Source organism: Symphalangus syndactylus, chromosome X (assembly GCF_028878055.3).
Source record: "Symphalangus syndactylus isolate Jambi chromosome X, NHGRI_mSymSyn1-v2.1_pri, whole genome shotgun sequence".
Taxonomy (NCBI): Eukaryota; Metazoa; Chordata; class Mammalia; order Primates; family Hylobatidae; genus Symphalangus; species Symphalangus syndactylus.
Window position 1 is genome coordinate 155,402,076 of NC_072447.2, and position 18,039 is coordinate 155,420,114.

Sequence of the window (18,039 nt, forward strand, 5' to 3'; positions counted from 1 at the left end):
AATCACTATGCCCATTTTACAGATTGAGAAACTGAGACCCTGAATGGTGAAGTAACTTGCTCAAGGTCACATGGTCCAGAGCAGGCAGATCCGCTCAGCCTGCCCTACCCCCACCTTCCGCCTTCTGCACCATAGCTCATTGTACTAGTTGGGGCAGGGAGCAGGGGGACAGAGAGGGGTGATGGAAAGACTTGGCATTTGCTGAGTGAACTCATTTGACGAGTTTATTCGTAGGCATTGAAGTCAAAATTTCCAGGAGGGAGGTATTTTAAGATTTGTGATTGAGGTTTGAGAGAGTGATTAGGGCTCAAGAGATTTCCACGTTATATGCAGACAGAATAGAGCTGAAATCATGAGCATAAACTAGCTTTACATGGGGCTCATGGTGAGCCAATGGAAGCTGGGCACCGACCTCAGTATGCAGGTGGCAGCCACCTGGCCAGCCCTCCTGGGGACAGCTGGGTGAGGGCAGTCTCTTCTCGCCACGTTGAGAGTGAGCCTCCTGAGGGCCAGTTGGGCGGTAGTGGGTGTGCAGACCAGTATAGAGGAGAGGTGGGAACAAGTGGAGATCATTGCTTCAAGGGTGGCAGTTGACGCCTTGGGAGGGGAGGAGACAGCCCAGCAGCTGGTGGAGCATGCGAAGGGGAGGAGAAAAAGGCGGAGACCAGGAAGGTGTGTGGCCAGGGAGGTAGGCAGGTGGTGTTGACAGGATCAAGGGAGGAGGGGTGGCGAGAAGGCTGGAGTGGGTCAGCAGTACTGAATGGTGGTTTGAAATAATGTCGGGAGTGTCTCTCCTGGATTTGGCAACATGGGGCTCCCTGAGGACCTAAAGGAGAACAGAAGGGGGCTTAAATTAGGAGATTAGGATCAGTCTTACACTATACAGGGATATAGTCCAGAACTCTGAAGTCAGACTGCCTGGATTGAAATCCCAGCTACTCCTCTTATTACCTGTGAAATTTGGGGCAAATCACAGGGGCTTTGTGTGCCTCCGTTTGTTCATCTGAAAGATGGGCATGGGTGATAACAGTGCCCACATCCTGGGGTTGATTTGCAGAGTTAATGCATATAAGGTCACGAGAACAGGCTCAAATGCTCAATCAACAGTAGCTATTGCCAGGCGCAGTGGCTCACGCCTGTAATCCCAGCACAGCAGCCATAAAACAACAACAACAAAAAACAAAAAAGCAGTAGCTATTAGTAATGAAGTTTTGAGAATTAGCCAATCTGTCAGTCAGCAGCGTTTGTTTGTTTTTGGTGTTGTTTTTTAAGACAGCATCTTGCTGTGTGTGCCCAGGCTCAAGTGCAGTGGTGCCATCACAGCTCACTGCAGCCTCAACCTTCCAGGTTCAACCTCCCAAGTAGCTGGGACCACAGGCACACACCACCACTCCTGACTAACTTTCAAAAATATTTTTGTGGAGATGGAGTCTAGCTATGTTTCTCAGGCTGGTCTTGAACTCCGGGGCTCAAGTGATCCTCTTGCCTCGGCCTCTCAAAATGCTGGGTTATAGGCGTGAGCCACTGCACCCGGCCCGGTAGCAGGTTTTAAGCTCCGTGGAGACAGCTGGCATTTGAGGATGAGGTAACAGCCCACACCTGAGTGTGAATGGCTGCTTCATGGTTAACTTCCGTTTCTTTCCTCCATAGGTCTTCCCCAGGCAACAAAGACAAGGAGGCCCCTTGCTCCAGAGAGCTCCAGAGGGACTTGGCTGGTGAGGAGGCTTTCGGGGGCCCCAACACAGATGCTGCAAGGTAACTCAGTGCAGGAAGCAGACACTTCATCCCCAGAACATGGAGCCCACATACACCCAGCTGAAGGACTTCCATGGCCTCTGGTGCAATGTCAATGGATGCAGCTGGGGCCAGGAAGGTCCTGTTCCCACTGTTCCCCGAGTACCTGGGGTAGTGCGGGTCTTCAATGAACATCTGTTGAAAGAAAGAAAGAAAGAATGAATGAATGAGGCCTGGAGGGGGATAGGCGTCTGCCATGATTCCTCAGGGAGCCGGTTTGAGAGCAGAACCAAACTCCAGGGCAGGCTATCCCCAGCTCCCAGCCTGTGCTGGGTTCCTTCCATTCCCCTGAAGCTTCCACACTCACTATGCTTTTACTGCAGGACAAAGCAACCCTGCCAATGGCCAGGGCAAAGCAAGGCCACCAAGCTGGCTGTCTGGGAGAGTCAGTGACCAAAGTATGTGGGCCCCCATAGAGCATGTAGCAGAGACTTTCAGGATGACCTGTGGACTAAGGGAGACATTGTGGCAAGGGGTGAGGGGCCCAGGATGGGAAGTTGGAGCCATAGCGGTGGATGATGAGTCCAGATGGGATGATTGTCCCCAGTTGCTGTACAGCCAGCCCACTGACCTGTCCTCCAAGCCAGAGCAGTGCCAAATGTGTCTCATGAGCAGTGGCTGCAGGCTGGGCATTTCTTCAGTGAGAACCTGGTAGCCAGTTACAGCTAAGAACCCACACACCCGTCTTCTCAGTGTGGATCCCTGGAGCCCCTAGCTGGGACCCTGAGCCCTGGGAATGAGGAAAGGAATCCCTCTATGGCTTATTACCAGCCCCACGTCTTGCCCCTTGCTCTGTTGGCAATCAGCCCCCCGCCCCCCAAACGAACTGACCTCCTCCTGACTTTCCACCTTGCTCCCAACCAACCCATCAGGTTTGGAAAAAATACAGAAATACTTCCTGTTAGAGTCAACTTGGGCTTGGCTCAGCTCTCATGGCCTCTGGGTTAGATGAGATGAAAGCGCAACCAGAGTCAGCAAATACTCCACTTTTCATAACAGGTCAAGTGCACAGTTGAGTGATGGCAATATGGGATCTGGAGCCACGGGCTCCCGGCCTGAAGGCTTGGCTGCAGTAGACATCGGCTCCGAGAGAGGAAGGTGAGCTGCCCAGGGGAGGCAGGTTCTCTCATGCCCCTGGTGACAGACCAGGGTCAAGCTGCCAGGCTGCTTGGGCTGCTGTGGGTGGGGCACTGGTCACTTCCTATGGCTCCTGTCTACTGCTTCTCCCACACTCCCACCTTCCACCACATCCTGTGTCCTTGGGCTTTCCACTTCTTGGAATCTTGTTCATTTTTTCTGACCCCTGCCACTGGCCCTCAAGCTCCTCCAGAGTAGGCACTAGGCCCACTCACAGCTGGAGGCCCAGCCTTCACATGGTGCTGGTCTTAGACTGGTCAAATGAACGTGTAGAGAATACATGAAGGGACAAATTAATGAGTGAATAACTGAATGATGGAGGAGTCGGCACCTTCTTACTTCTCGGTTAAGCTCTGAGGACCAGCTAGGAGGCCCTTTGCTCCTGCTTTCTCCCTTCTCTCATTTTCCTGCCCCATCCCTACCCCAGCCAGCTCTGCTCTGAGGTTCAGGGAGAGGAAAAGCAGTAGCCCTGGAGAGACCAGCGTGTCCAGCTGGGCTCTGGCTTCTTGGACCTGGAGCGAGTCAGGAGCCACATTCTCAGGTGATTTGCAGAGTGGCAAGGTCCCTCTTGTCCCTAAGTGGTTCCAAACCAAGCCTGAATCATCCTTGGGGCAAAGGCTAGGTATGCAGATGTTGGCATAAATAGTTTAGCTCCAAACTATGCTAGAGTCCTTCTGGTTCAGAGCAGATGGCTAGGGAAGAGTGGCAAAGCCAGTGTCTGCAGAGCTACAACCACAAGATATCATCTGCCTCCTGCATCCTACTGCAGTCTGGCCAAGGAGGGAATCCTGTGGGGAAGGCCCCGCTGATGCTTTCCTACTTCCCTCAGCACACCCAGGGTCTCTTTCCCTCACTAACTTCAGTAGTTGACAATTCATGCCATGGAACCAGAGCCCGACCTCTAAATCCAGGCCCGCAAGTCAACACAGGAAGGGGACAGCAGGTCCTGGCCTCTGAAACCACTGTCTCTGAGCAGGTCCAAGGAGAGGCCACCAGAGACTCTGAGCTGCCACTAATGGGGAGGACTCCGCTAGAGCCCTGTCCATGCAGCCTGCATCTTTTTGCCATCTGCAGAGGCATTGGAGGGATCTTTTAAAAAATAATCTAGATCACATTTCTCCCCCGCTAAAACCTTCTAGTGGCTCTCCATTTTCCTTAGAATGAAGTCCAAACCCTTTCCCATGGCCCACTGGGTCCTGCATGGCAGAATTTTTGACCTTCTATCCAGTCGGGGCTCCTGCTACTCTCCCCACAGTGGTGCAGCTTGACCGGCTCTGCTGACGGCTGTTGCGGAAGAGACTTCTGGTCTACTGTGATTGGGTGGCTGTTGTCTCCTCCATGTCGCCCCGCCTGCTTATACACCCTTAAAACATGAAGCCTGTGCTGTCCACTGTTTCCTTAAAATGAAACCAAGCCTCAAAGTTACTTGTAAAGTCATCTGAAGAATCTTCTACATTTTCATGAATTTTAACCCATCTTTTACAGTTGTCTTACCTATATAGTTGTCCCTAGGTATCTGTGGGGGATTGGTTCCAGAACCTCACTCATATACCAAAATCCATGCATGTTCAAGTCCCTGGTGTAAAATGGTGCAGCATTTGCATGTAATCTGCTCACATCCTCCTGTACCCTTTAAAGCATCTCTAGATTATTATAATACCTCATACAATGTAAGTGGTATGTAAATAGTTGTTGTACTGTACTGTTTAGGGAATGATGACAGAAAAAAGCCTGTACATGGTCAGTACAGATGCAACCATCCTATTTTAATTAGTTTTCCCTCTCCTCTCCTCTCCTCTCCTCTCCTCTCCTCTCCTCTCCTCTCCTCTCCTCTCCTCCTTTTTCAGACAAGGCCTTGCTCTGTCACCAGGGCTGGAGTGCAGTGCTGTGATCACAGCTCACAGCAGCCTCAACCTCTGCGGCTCAAGGGATCCTCCCACATCAGCCTCCCAAGTAGCGGGGACTACAGGCATGTACCACCACGCCTGGCTAACTTTTGTATTTTTGGTAGAGACGAGGTTTTACCATGTTGCCCAGGCTGGTTTGGAACTCCTGGGCTCAAGCAGTCCACCGACCTCAGCCTCCCAAAGTGCTGGGATTATGGGCATGAGCCACTGTACCTGGTCCCAAATATTTTCAATCTGAAGTTGGTTGAATCCACAGATGTGGAACCCACAACATAGAGGACTGACCACACTTAGTTTGACTATAATTTTCGACAAACTCCTTTATTGTTTTTCCTTTTTTTTTTTTTTTGAGACGGACTCTCGCTCTGTCCCCCAGGCTGGAGTGCACTGGCACGATCTCGGCTCACTGCAAGCTCTGCCTCCTGAGTTCACGCCATTCTCCTGCCTCAGCCTCCCAAGTAGCCGGGACTACAGGTGCCCGCTACCACGCCCGGCTAATTTTTTGTATTTTTTAGTAGAGACGGGGTTTCACCGTGTTAGCCAGGATGGTCTCAATCTCCTGACCTTGTGATCCACCCGCCTCAGCCTCCCAAAGTGCTGGGATTATAGGCGTGAGCCACCGCGCCCGGCCTTGTTTTTCCAAAGGAAAGGTTGTTTCTTATGGAACCAGCACTCTCCTTTTCCATTCATTTTCATGGATTTACTTAATCATTGAACTTAGTGATTCTTCCCCACTAGTGGCAGCTCAAAGAACTGAGTTGCTGCCCCAGGGGCCTTTCCTTGGATCTGCTCAGAGACATTGGTTTCAGAGGCCAGGGTCTGCTGTCCCCTTCTTGTGCAAATACAACTGGCATAAAGAGGTCTGGGACCGAACAAGAGCGCCTCTTAGTGAGTGTGCTGGTTAGTGGAGGGCACAGGCTTGTATAGGCAGTGATTGCTCAACATGCCGTGAGCATCAGTCTGCCTGGTTTACAGAGACACAGAGAATGTGACTCAACCCTGAGAAGGTTGGGTAAGACGTTCCCCACTAAATCCGTCTTGAGTGGGTGAATACAGGTGGACTGGGAAGGGGCACTGCTTCTATAAACAGCCACTGCGCCCAGTAGTAACAGGAACACATTAGCACATGTTATGGCCCAGGCATTATTCAAAGTACTTGGCATCTATGAACTCATTTACTTTTCTCAGAATACTTACGAGACAGACATGATTAGCATCCCTATTTCATTGATGGTAAAACTGAGGCCCAGAAAGAAAGGTCAGGTAACATGCCCAATGTCACACAGCTGGGAGATAGCAAAGCCATGATTTGCAACGCCAGAGGGCAACCACTATGCCACAGAGCCCCAGGTGTCAGGCTGCCTTGAGATATATAAATTTTGTTCCCCAAGCATCCATTTGAGCAGCTTCTTGGTCCTCATCATCTGTGGGGGACAGGATCCACTCTCTTGGGAGAGGGTAGACATACAGACACACAGTCCTGAACCTGGACCAGGTTTGGCCTCCTTTCACAGGCTGTGTGCAGCTGCTAGCTTTGCCTCTTTCCTGGAAGACCAGGATGGGCACAGTGCCAACTCTCAGCCCTGTAAGCCTAGACCAGCAGCCATCAGGTAAGGTTAGGGCCACTGCCCTAGTGCCCTATCCCATTGCCGGACACAGCCTTTGGGGCCCAGCCTCAGCTGCAGCGCCCCAGGATCCCCCTCGAACTTCTCAGCTCCATGCCACTTTCACATCAGGTGATCACAGCAAGACAGGGAACTCCAGGGGGAGCCCTGACCAGGGGCAGTGGAAGAAGAGGGACGGGTGATATGTCTGCTCACCCAGAGAGCCCAGCACCAACCTACATGGACCCAAGCTGAGGTGGCAGAGAGGAGGGCATCGGAAGGCAGAGCCTGGGAAGAGATCCTGCTAGGAGGTCTCAGAGAACCTCTGCTGTAGGGACTACAGCCAGGGTTAGCAAGCAGGAGTCAGGGAGAAGATGCCTAGGGGCAGCCACATGACCGGTGGCTGGGATGGGCAAATGGCTCCTGGGGCACAAAGGTACAATGGGAAGAAGCTGTGCATTCCCATGCTGTAAGCGTCTGCCCTGTTTCACTCACCAATCCACCAGTGGGCATGGCCACTTTGCTGTGGGTGTGTGGAGCATTTGGCAAGTCCTAGTAAGGAACAATCTTTCTTGACTCCCATAAACCCTAAGAAGGTGTAGATCAGGTAAGGTTATGTCATGCTCAGGGTCAGGTTCCAGCCACAGCTGAGGGCTGAGGGGAATGGGTGGACGTGGGGCAGGGAGCTGGAAGAACACTCGAGAGATAGCAGGTAAATGAGACATGGCTTTACTCAGCAGCAGCTCTCTTACACAGCTTTCTCAAACTAGCTTTCTCATTAGCAGCTTACTCTCACACCGTCTGCCCTGACTTGGCTGCTTAGTCCGGTGGCCCCTACGCACAGCCGTGTGGCCAGCTCTCCCTTGCCTTCAGGGTCAGCAGCTTAATTCTTTCTCTCCCTGGGCACGGGCAAGCCAAGCTGTGTCCTGGCTCCCCTCTGTCCTGGCTCCCCTCTGTCCATCTGCAAAGACAGACAGCTCTTGCTCTCTCTATTTCTCTAGGTTCCCGTGCACCCGCCATGTCAAGCTATGTTGAGCTGAGCCAAGCCCAAAGAGACATGTCCCCCATACACAGCTTCAACAGGGCAGTTATACCTTTTACAGACAATAGTGGTTTAGAGCCAAGTATGAAGTTACACAAACAGGTTTTATAAGAAGTGGAGGTGTGCACCTGTGCACCAGACTCATTGAGTCATGCAGGCCTGGATGTCCCCCTCTGCCTATTCCTTGACCAAAGCACATCCAGGTACCTTACAGGATACTAGAACCCAAAACCAGGAGACTTCCCCAGGGAACCCAAGTTGGTCAGGGGCAGTGTTTGCTCTTGAACTCAGGTGCTAAGGCCATGTCCAAAGCTGACATGAAGTTGTCACACACAGTGGCATCGGTGCCACACTACTGCCAGGACTGAGACACCAGCCTTTATTGGAAGACACAGTTCCCCCCTTTCTGGTGAGAAGGCAGCCTGGAGGGGGAAGACCTGGGCCCCAGCCTTCTTTGGTCTGAGATTTCAGCGGGCCTGTGTTTCCTTCCTCAGCTCCAGTGCCACTTCAGTCTCTGCTGTCCCTGCTGATAGGAAGAGCGACAGCACAGCAGCCCAGGAGGATGCAAAGGCAGACCCAAAGGGGTAAGGCATGAGCAGACAGTGCTGGACTTCTGGGGTGCAGAGAGGCAGCTTGGGCTGTGTGTCCATTGGCCTTTGGCTGGGAAGGTGAGGCCAGCAAGGTTTGTGAGCTGGCCCGAGGCACAAAGCAAGGGCAGAAGCCCCAACCGGAACCCTCTGGCTTCTGGGGCCAGGGAGCTTTCCACCAAACTCTGTTGCCTTGGCCAGGAAGTACATCATAGTCAGAAAGGGTCTTTCAGTCAGCAACCACTCTGACAGCAACTGCCTTTTGCTGGAGGCTGGAGCACGCAGAAAAATCAGAAACACCGCTGCCCTCCAGGAACTCTCAGGCGGGGGTGGGCAAAGGCTGGTCCAGATTAGAGCAATACATCAGAGCTAGAGCAGGGGAAGGGGGCTTCATGGGGACTGTATGTAGCTGGGTGTGGTCAGCGATGAGTGTCCTTGTCGGGGAGTGCTGGAAGAGGAGGCTCAGTGAACTAGGTAGGGCTTGATTGGCCTCTTGTACTGTGATATTGGAGCCTACTGCGTGCACAGCCCTCTACTCACAGTGTCTCATATGGTTCTCCTCATAGTCTCTCAAAGGTTTATGCCTAATTACAACAAAACCCAAAAGCCTGGAGCCTAGGTCTCTGTGCCTCCTGGGAAGGACAGTGCTCTGAAGAAAACAGCCGCAGCTGAGATAGAGTGACGGCGGTGAGGAGGGTACTACTTAGCTGGGTGGAAAAGGCAACTCAGGCGAGCTCCTCTAAAGAGGAGAAGGAGCCAACTCTAGAAAGAACACGGTGGAGAGAGCTGTAGATAAGGAACCACAAACCAACTAACCCTGAGGTGGGAACATGCTTAGCATGTTCCAAAGGATAGAGTGGCTGGAGCTTGGCCAGTGAGGAGAGCCATAGATGGAGCAGGGCCATGATTAAGAGATTGGATCTTATTTCAAGTTTTAAGCCAAAGGGGAGTCTGATGTGATTTAGGTGTTTAAAAGGTGAAGGCATGTTTGCATTTTCATACCACATTGCTGTTGCTTTTTTACTTAAACCAAGATGCTGGGGGCTGGGGTGGGCAATGGATATCTAAGGTATGAGGCCTTATTGTATTTCTTTTCTCATTCAAATTGCACTGACAATTAACAATCAGTGAAAACAATAGCTGACACCAATACTGTGCTGTGCTAGGTGCCTTACAGCCTTTCCAGCAACCTTGTGAGATGGGTAAGGTGGGAAACTGAAGCACAGAAAGATTAAGTGACTTAGCCAAGGCCTTACAAGTGGCAGAGCTGAGTTCCAAGGGAAGAGGCTCTAAGAAAATCCTCAGGAGAAACTACGAAAAACTAGTTTATGAAATCTTGTCTTTGGAGCCTAGTCTCAAGACCCAGAATCACTAACTTACAGCTGGTTAACATGGTTAACATGCTGTCTGATCTCACCTTAATTCTCCCCAAACGTGGAAAAGGATAAGGCTTCTTATTATGCAACTTGACAGAGGAGAAAATTGAGGGACTCACTCCTGTGATGAACACACTTAGGAACAGAGCCCAGATCCAGCCAACTCTAGAGCCAGGCTCACACTACTTTCCTCGGATGTTTAAATGTCTGCAAAATCAGAGGTGTTTTTCTTTTTTTTTGAGATGGAGTTTCACTCTGTCGCCCCAGCTGGGGTGCAGTGGCGTGATCTCAACTCACTGCAACCTCTGCCTCCCGGGTTCAAACGATTCTCCTGCCTCAGCCTCCGAAGTAGCTGGGATTACAGGCACGTGCCACCATGCCCAGCTAATTTTTATATTTTTACTAGGGATGGGGTTTCACTACGTTGGCCAGGCTGGTCTCAAACTCCTGATATCAAGTGATCCACTCATCTTGGCCTCCCAAATTGCTGGGATTAGAGGCGTGAGCCACTGTGCCTGGGCAATACAAACTTTCTTGATTACAGTGTTTCACAACTCTGGGGCTGTACTTGAGAATCACCTAGGAAGTACTGAAATACACTGTTGATGAAAAAGGCCGGACTCTGTAAAATATTTGAAGAAATTCTGAGCCAAATGTTAGGACTATGACCCATGACACAGCCTCAGGAGGTCCTGAGAGCATGTGCCCAGGGTGGTTCAGTTACAGCTTGGTTTTTTATGTTCTAGGGAGACATAAGACATCAATCAATACATGTGAGGTATACATTAGTTAGGTCCAGAAAGACTGGACGCCTCAAAGCTGGGGGTGTGGTGGGGGTGGGGGTGGGGTTCAGGTCATAGGTGGATTCAGAGATTTTCTGATTGGCAATTGGTTGAAAGAGTTGTTATTCTCTAAAGACCTGGAATCAACAGAAAGGAGTGCCTGGATTAAGATAAGGGGTTGTGGAGACCAGGGTTCTTATATAGATGAAGTCTCGTAAGTGGCCGCCCTTAGAAGCAATAGATGGCCAATGTTTCTTATTCAGACCTTTAAAAGGTGCTAGACTCTCAGCTAAACTCGTCAGATCAGAAAAAGGCCTGGAAAGGGAAGGAGATTCTCTACAGAATGTAAATTTCCCCCAGGAGAGACAGCTTTGCAGGGTCGTTTCAAAATATGTCAAAAAATATATTTTGGTGTAAAATACTTCAATTTCTTTCATTACCTGCTCTCTGTCATGTGATGCTATACTAGAGTCAGGTTGGAATTTGGCATATTATTGCTTCAAGGAGTCTGTTTTGTCAGTCTGAATATCTCTCTCAATGTTAATACTGGTCAGTTGGGCATGAATTCCAAAGGGAGGAGAATATATTGAGGCATGTCTGACCTTCCCCTTTCTCATCATGACCTGAACTAGTTTTTCACGTTGTGTCCCCTTGGCTGAGAGAAGTGTCCATTCATTCAGCTGGGGAGCTTAGAATTTTATTTTTGGTTTACAACACAACAAAAACTTTCCGAAGTCCCAGGTAGAGATTTGGATTTTATTTTTCTGGGGTGGGTCTCCATCACGTGTGTCTTTTTCAAAGTTCCCCAGTTTATTTTCCTTCCAGGCTACGTTGAGAACCATTGTTCTCAGGCAGTGGTTCTGAACCAGGGGCATCTCCCAAACCCTCCAGCCACGATACAATGTCTGGAGCCATTTTTGGTTGTCAAAACTGGGAGTGGGAGACACTACTGGCTTCTTATATGCAGAGATCTGGGATGCTACTAAATCTCCTACAGTGAACAGGATAGCACCTGCCCCACATCCCCCAACACACACCATAGAATTATGGGGTTCAAAATGGTAATAGTGCTAAGGTTGACAAACCCTGCTCTAGAGCTTTGACGATCTATTTGGGAAGACAGAAGGGACGATAAAGAAAAAGGGATGGCACAGAACCACACTCCTCGCCTTCCCCGGAGTCTGGATAGCGGGCGCAGGACGTGTGCGCCTGCGCGAATGCGCGCTCGCCACCAGCGTACGCGACGCGCGCGCGCCTGTGCACCTCGGCGAGCACGCGCCCGTGGTGAGTACGCCTGCGCAGGCCGCCATTTCTTGAAGCCCCGAACTCGGTCGCAGTGCCCGCCGGGAAAATGCGACTGTCCACAAAGTGAAATGGCCGACCGGGACGAGCTCGGCCTCGGCGGGGATTCTCCTGAGGCCATGCCCGTGTCGGCCGCCAGAGGTCGCCCGAGGATCACGAATGGGCCCGAGGAGCTGGCTGCCCCTTCCCCCGCGTAAGGTCTGAAGCCGCGGCCAGAGTGGCCTTGGGGTGACCGCGCGTGGACCGTCGCCGGCGGGAGGGAGCGCGGTCCCGCGGGGGCCGAACGGGGCTCCTGTGGCCTGAGCTTGTTTCGCAAGGAGCCCTGGCGGCCATGGCCTCTGGGACACCGGACACGGGTCGTCAGGGCTGTCCAGGGGGAGGGGGTGTGGACGTGCAGACAGGGAGGGCAGCTGGACCCTCCAACCACGCTGGGCCCTCGGGCTGACCGGGGCTGGTCTGTGGGGCTCAGTGAGGAGGGGCTTCGTTCCCTAGGAGTTTGATGAGGGAGCGCCATGGGGGTGGCGTCATCCTGACATCCTGCAGGACAGTGGAGCCTTACTTTCCCTAGGTTACAACACAGTTTTAACTGTCCCAAACTGTGGGGACTCTGCCCTATTCCACCTTGGGCCGCTCCATCACACTGAAGGGAGAGGCGGTATAGTATAGTGGTTGAGAGCCTGGACTCTGGTGCTTTGGGTTCCAGTGCAAGCTCTGTCACTTACAAGCACCGTGACCTTGGGCATGTTACTCATCTTCTCTGTGCCTCAGGTTCCTCACGTGTAGAATAGTGGTAATCATGCCTCCTACCATATAGGGTTGTTGAAATGGCCAAATCGGTTTGTATATGCAAAGCATGTGGGACATTTAAATCTGCGAGCTAAGTGAAGCAGCACCAGACGAATATCTCCTCCTCTCAGAGGTGTTCAGGGACACCTGGAAAGCTAACTTTACCAGCTTTATTGGTTTGATTTCATTTGACATGACATGATATCTCATCTCCTTCCTACTAAACTTTTGTCATCAAATTTTACATCTGGAACATGCTGTTTTCCTCATGATGTTGCAAGCATGGGCTTCTCAAGTTTCTATTTTTTCTGCATGAGGATCAGGTGAAGTTTAGGCACCACATTTCCTCACCACTGGCAACCGTTGTTGGCCAGTGGAGGAGTCTAGTGGAGGCAGTACAAGAGTGGAAGTGTCAGCTGGGTGCAGGTGGCTCATTCCCACCTGTAATCCTATACTTCGAGAGGCCGAGGTGGGGAGACCACTTGAGTTCCGGGGATTGAGATCAGCGTGGGCAACATAGTGAGACGTGGTGAATGAGCCACCTGCACCCAGCTGACACTTCTACTCTTGTCTATCATATATATATGATGTCTATCATATACATGTGATGTCTATCATATACATGTGATGTCTATCATATATATGATGTCTATCATATATATGATGTCTATCATATATATGATGTCTATCATATACATGTGATGTGTATCATATACATGTGATGTGTATCATATACATGTGATGTCTATCATATACATGTGATGTCTATCATATACATGTGATGTCTACCATATACATGTGATGTCTACCATATACATGTGATGTCTACCATATACATGTGATGTCTACCATATACATGTGATGTCTATCATATACATGTGATGTCTATCATATACATGTGATGTCTATCATATACATGTGATGTCTATCATATACATGTGATGTCTATCATATACATGTGATGTCTATCATATACATGTGATGTCTATCATATATATGATGTCTATCATATATATGTGATGTCTATCATATATATGTGATGTGTATCATATATATGTGATGTGTATCATATATGTGATGTCTATCATATATATGTGATGTCTATCATATATATGTGATGTCTATCATATGTATGTGATGTCTATCATATGTATGTGATGTCTATCATATGTATGTGATGTGTATCATATGTATGTGATGTGTATCATATGTATGTGATGTCTATCATATGTATGTGATGTCTATCATATGTATGTGATGTCTATCATATGTATGTGATGTCTATCATATATGTGATGTCTATCATATGTATGTGATGTCTATCATATATATGTTTTTGAAACAATGTTTCAGTTCTGTCGCCCCAGACTGGAGTGCAATAGGGGTGATCTCGGCTTACTGCAACCTCTGCCTCCTGGGCTCAAGTGATTCTCCTGCCTTAACCTCCCAAGTAGCTGAGACTACAGGCACACACCACTGCACCTGGCTTATTTTTGTATATTTTTGTAGGGATGGGTTTTTGCCATGTTGCGCAGGCTGGTCTCAAACTCCTGACCTCACCTGATCCACCCACTTCTGCCTCCCAAAGTACTGAAATTACAGGCATGAACCACTACGCCGGGACTCCAATTTTTTTTTTTTTTTTTTTTTTTTTTTTAAAGAATGGCAGTGTGTAGATTATGGTTGTGTTAGGAGTTGACAGTGGCTGTACTAGGCTACTGGATCTTTGGTCCAATTACATTCAGAAGGAAAGGCTTCAGAGAAATTAATCCCAAATCCAAAGTCCCGTTGGTCACCATCCCCTGTGTTACCTTGCCTATGTCTAACCACTTGACTTCCAGGAAGTTCATGAGGGGCTCGGACAGTATAGCTGGGAAGTAATTCCCCTGGATGTTACATTGTCCAGCAGAGCTTCCTGTGAGTGTTTGCCTAAGATTTCCTTTTTATGACGCACATAGGTCATATCTCCTAAAATCACAGTGGCCCTGCCACAGGCCTAGGAACGAAGAAGCCTTGTTCATCCATTTGTCCCTGTGTCACAGTGGAGCCCAAATTTCTCTTTGGGGAGAATCCTGGCTCTATCCACAAACTTGGTGAGGGCAACCTCTACTAGTATATTTCTACAGAGGACGTGGGACAGGACGGGACTCTGATTAAATCCATAGTAAAGCTAACTCAGGGCTACCACAGTAGGGAGACAAGCTCTTCAGGCCTTGTATGTTTGTCTTTGGCTCAAGCAAGCATGTCACTGACAGAGATTGAGTGGGTGTGTCAGGGCACCCTGCTGGCAACCCTGGGACTGGTGTTACCTGTGCAGAGCACTTTTGGATTTGCATGGGCTGCAGCAGACCCTAAGGGTGGAAGCAGCACAGAGAAGCACAGGCCCAGTGGGATGGTTCCCCACAGTTACTGTGTGGCGTCACACTCACTTGCCTGCAGTTCTGCCTGGTGCAGCTGGAGGTGGCAATTAGCTTGTTTTACCTGCTGGAGAATTGTAGTCCCCTCGACCTCCACCTGAGGCTGAAGAATCATATTGCTTTCAGGGCATACTTTCCAAAAAGTGTGGCCTCTGTTGGCCTTGTTATTCCAGCTTGAAGGCAGGAAACCTGCCTAGACAAAGTTAGCTCCTATATACAAAGAGTCCCAGGGTAGTTTGTAGCATGTTCTTGTCTCGGGGTAGCCCCCACCAGCTATTGAAGGCAGGCTGGTGATGTTGGGAAGGTTATATTCAGAGTGAGCTAGGATCGAGGTGATGGCGAACTAGATTTTCATTCTGAAATGCTGGGCTCACTCTCTTAGTAGCCCAACTTGGTGTTTGCCCCTGGCCTAGTAGACTCTGGAAGCAGCACCTTGCACCTCGGTGTGGGGCTGGTGATGGCAGGGGTGTGGAAGTGGAGGATCAGCTAGCAGCCTCTTTCCCACGGTACCCAGATTGGAGGGTGAGGCGCAATCATGGGGTGAGGCCAGGGAAGACCCCTGAAGAGCTCGATGCCTGAGACATCGGGGGGAAGCCCCGTCCTTCTTGCTGGATTCAGGGGTGGCAAAAGCCAAAAATTGGAGGGCCAGGTGCAATGGCACATGCCTGTAATCCCTGCACTTTGGGAGGCCAAGGCAGGAGGATCACTTGAGACTAGCCTGGGCAATATGGTGAAACCTTGTCTGTACAGGAAAAAAAAAATACAAACATTAGCTGGGTGTGGTAGTGTGGACCTGTAGTCTCTGTTACTCGGAAGGCTGAGACGGGAGGATGGCTTGAGCCCGAGAGGCAGAGGTTGCAGTGAGCCGAGATGGTGCCACTGCACTCCAGCCCGGGCGACAGAGTGAGACCCTGCCTCCAAACAACAACAACAACATCGGAGGCTTCGGCTTCGTCTGTTACACATGGAGGCCTGTTCAGTGAGAAGGGAGCAGCGATGCTGGGCTCCTACCAAGGAGGAGACTATCTGCTCCCTGGAATTGGGGCTGTGCCTGGGCTCCTTTCTGCCCCGCTTTCAGGGATATGAGTCCCTCCAAGTCCACAGGAGGTGACAGCCAGCTTGCATCCTGGGGCTGAGGCAGGGTTAGTTTCAGAGCACTGTTTTCATAAGGGTGCTTATTCTTCTTCAGGACCTTGGCTGATTATGAGGGGAAGAGTGTGGCCACCAAGGTTGGAGAGGCCTGGCAGGAAAGGCCTGGAGCCCCAAGAAGTGGCCAAGGAGACCCAGCTGTACCCACTCAGCAACCTGCAGATCCCAGCACCCCAGAGCAGCAAAGCAGCCCCAGCGGATCTGAGCAACTTGTTGGACAAGAGAGTTGTGGCAGCAGGTAAGGGCTGAGCTGCAGTGGGCTCTGCTTCTAGAGCCATGTTTTTGTTGGGGTCTGCGACCCACATAGGAACCACTTCCCCACACCCTGTGCCAATACCCGACACATTGCACACCTAGGCTCCTGTTCTGTGAGTGGGTCATGGTGGTGATTCCCTGGTCCTAGAGCAGTGTCACCAGGCTTCTTGTGGCTCAAGGAGCTGGGAGGGGACTGTGATAGGAGGATGTGTCTGTCCCCAGGTGTGAGAAGCCCTGGCTAATTCCCAATGCATGGGGCAGGAAGGAAGGCTGTCTCTCAGAGCACAGGTGCTCTACAGGTGGGGGTCCTGGGCAGAGTGAGGGCTATTTGTGTGGGTAAAATGCCATTGTCAGAGAAGGACAGAGTGAAAGAGCAAATAAAAAAGAGGGTAAAAGTGCAAAAGTGACAGAGTGAAGCAGAGAGATAGAGGCCAGAGGGAGAGAAAGGGAGCATGTGTGAGCAGGCATGAGAGAGTGACACAGGATGTGACTGGCCAAGTGTTGGTGTGTGCCAGTGTGCATGAGCAAGAGGACAAACGTGCCTGTTACTGGAGCTGACCATGTGGCATTGGTGTGAGAGTTTCAAGTCAGGCTCTCTTGAAGGCATCTTGCCTGCCAGCGCAAACACTGCATGTCCATGCAGCTCTGGACACGTCAACAGGCCAGTGATTCCAGGGGTGCAAAGCGAACAGTTTCTTACACAAGACAGAAATGTAGAAGGAGAGAGCTAAGACTCATATAGCCCCGAGAGAGGAGCTGGTGGAATCCAGCAGGGCATCTGCTGTGGGGAGCAGGTGGAGCCTGGGGCTCCTTTTGCAGGGATGAAAGAAACACAGTCATCTGCCTTCTTTGCTCTGGGGCTTCTTGTACCATAGAGGTTCCATAATTATTAATAGTTAGATAGGAGGTTATTTTTAGGGCCTGGCTCAACTATTAGATAACAAGTTTTACCTTCTAAGAATATCTAGCCCATCTTGTGACTTTCTGTCACATCGTGTGGCTTCTAGAACTAGTCAGTGTTCCATGCAGAAGGGGTATAAAAAGTGAGGCTTGTGGATGAAGGAGGAGGTGAGTGGTTCTGGGTTTTGTTCTCGTTTTGCAGGGGGAGTGTCAGGAAAGGCTTTCTTTACAGGGAGAGTGATGTTGGAGCTGGCTTTGGAGCTGAGGGAGATTTTGCCAGATGGATGTGCTTGGGAAGGCATTCCGAGTAGAGCCTCACAAAGTGTATAGGGAACATCACAAAGGAGGGTTAATCCAGCCTGGCTTGGCAGGAAGCACTGAGTAGGGGCTGCGCAGGCACCTGCTCCTAGGCTGAGGAGTGTGACCCACATCCTGAGGGCCCTGGGAGCCACTGATGGTTTTCCTGCAGGAGAGTGCCACAGCCAGACTTGAGTCCAAAGAAGATCCCTCCATTGCCCTGTGGAGGACCAGGCCAGGGGAGTATACGACAAGACAAGGCAGGAGGCCATATTGGAGACTGTTTGCTTACACCAGGGGCGAGGTGATAAGGCTGCAAGTATTTTTGACTTATTAAAGGTAAAAGTGGGCTTGGCTTGGTGGCTCACACCTATAATCCCAGCACTTTGGGAGGCCAAGGTGGCAGTATTGTTTGAGCCCAGGAGTTTGAGACTATCCTGGGGAACATAGCGAGACCCCATTTCTACAGAAAATTTAAAAAACATTAGCCAGGTGTGGTGGCACATGCCTGTAGTACCAGCTACTTGGGAGGCTGAGGTGGGAGGATTGTTTGAGCCTTGCATGTGGAGGATACAGGGACCCATGTTCCTGCCACTGCACTCCAGCCTGGGTAACAAAACAAGATCCTGTCTCCAAAATAAAAATAAAAAAACTACAGATAACAGTGAGGGAAAAGTGGTAGCCAAGGTTGCTCCCCAGATTTC

General features: G+C 50.4%; 1 protein-coding gene across 9 annotated transcripts in view; it reads left to right on the plus strand.

Moving 5' to 3' along the window:
- Positions 1-18,039, plus strand: part of ZNF185 (zinc finger protein 185 with LIM domain) — a 63,056-nt gene that overhangs the window by 16,432 nt on the left and 28,585 nt on the right. For 5 of the 9 annotated variants that reach the window (XM_055268524.1, XM_055268525.1, XM_055268526.1 and 2 more), the window contains 4 exons: positions 1,651-1,755; positions 2,794-2,892; positions 7,979-8,068; positions 15,924-16,121. In XM_055268524.1, coding sequence (XP_055124499.1) covers positions 1,651-1,755; positions 2,794-2,892; positions 7,979-8,068; positions 15,924-16,121 — 492 coding nt within the window. Of the gene's footprint in view, positions 1-1,650; positions 1,756-2,793; positions 2,893-6,352; positions 6,449-7,978; positions 8,069-11,525; positions 11,725-15,923; positions 16,122-18,039 lie in introns of those variants that run through there. The other 4 variants (XM_055268522.1, XM_055268523.1, XM_055268520.1 and 1 more) reach the window with 2 other exon arrangements.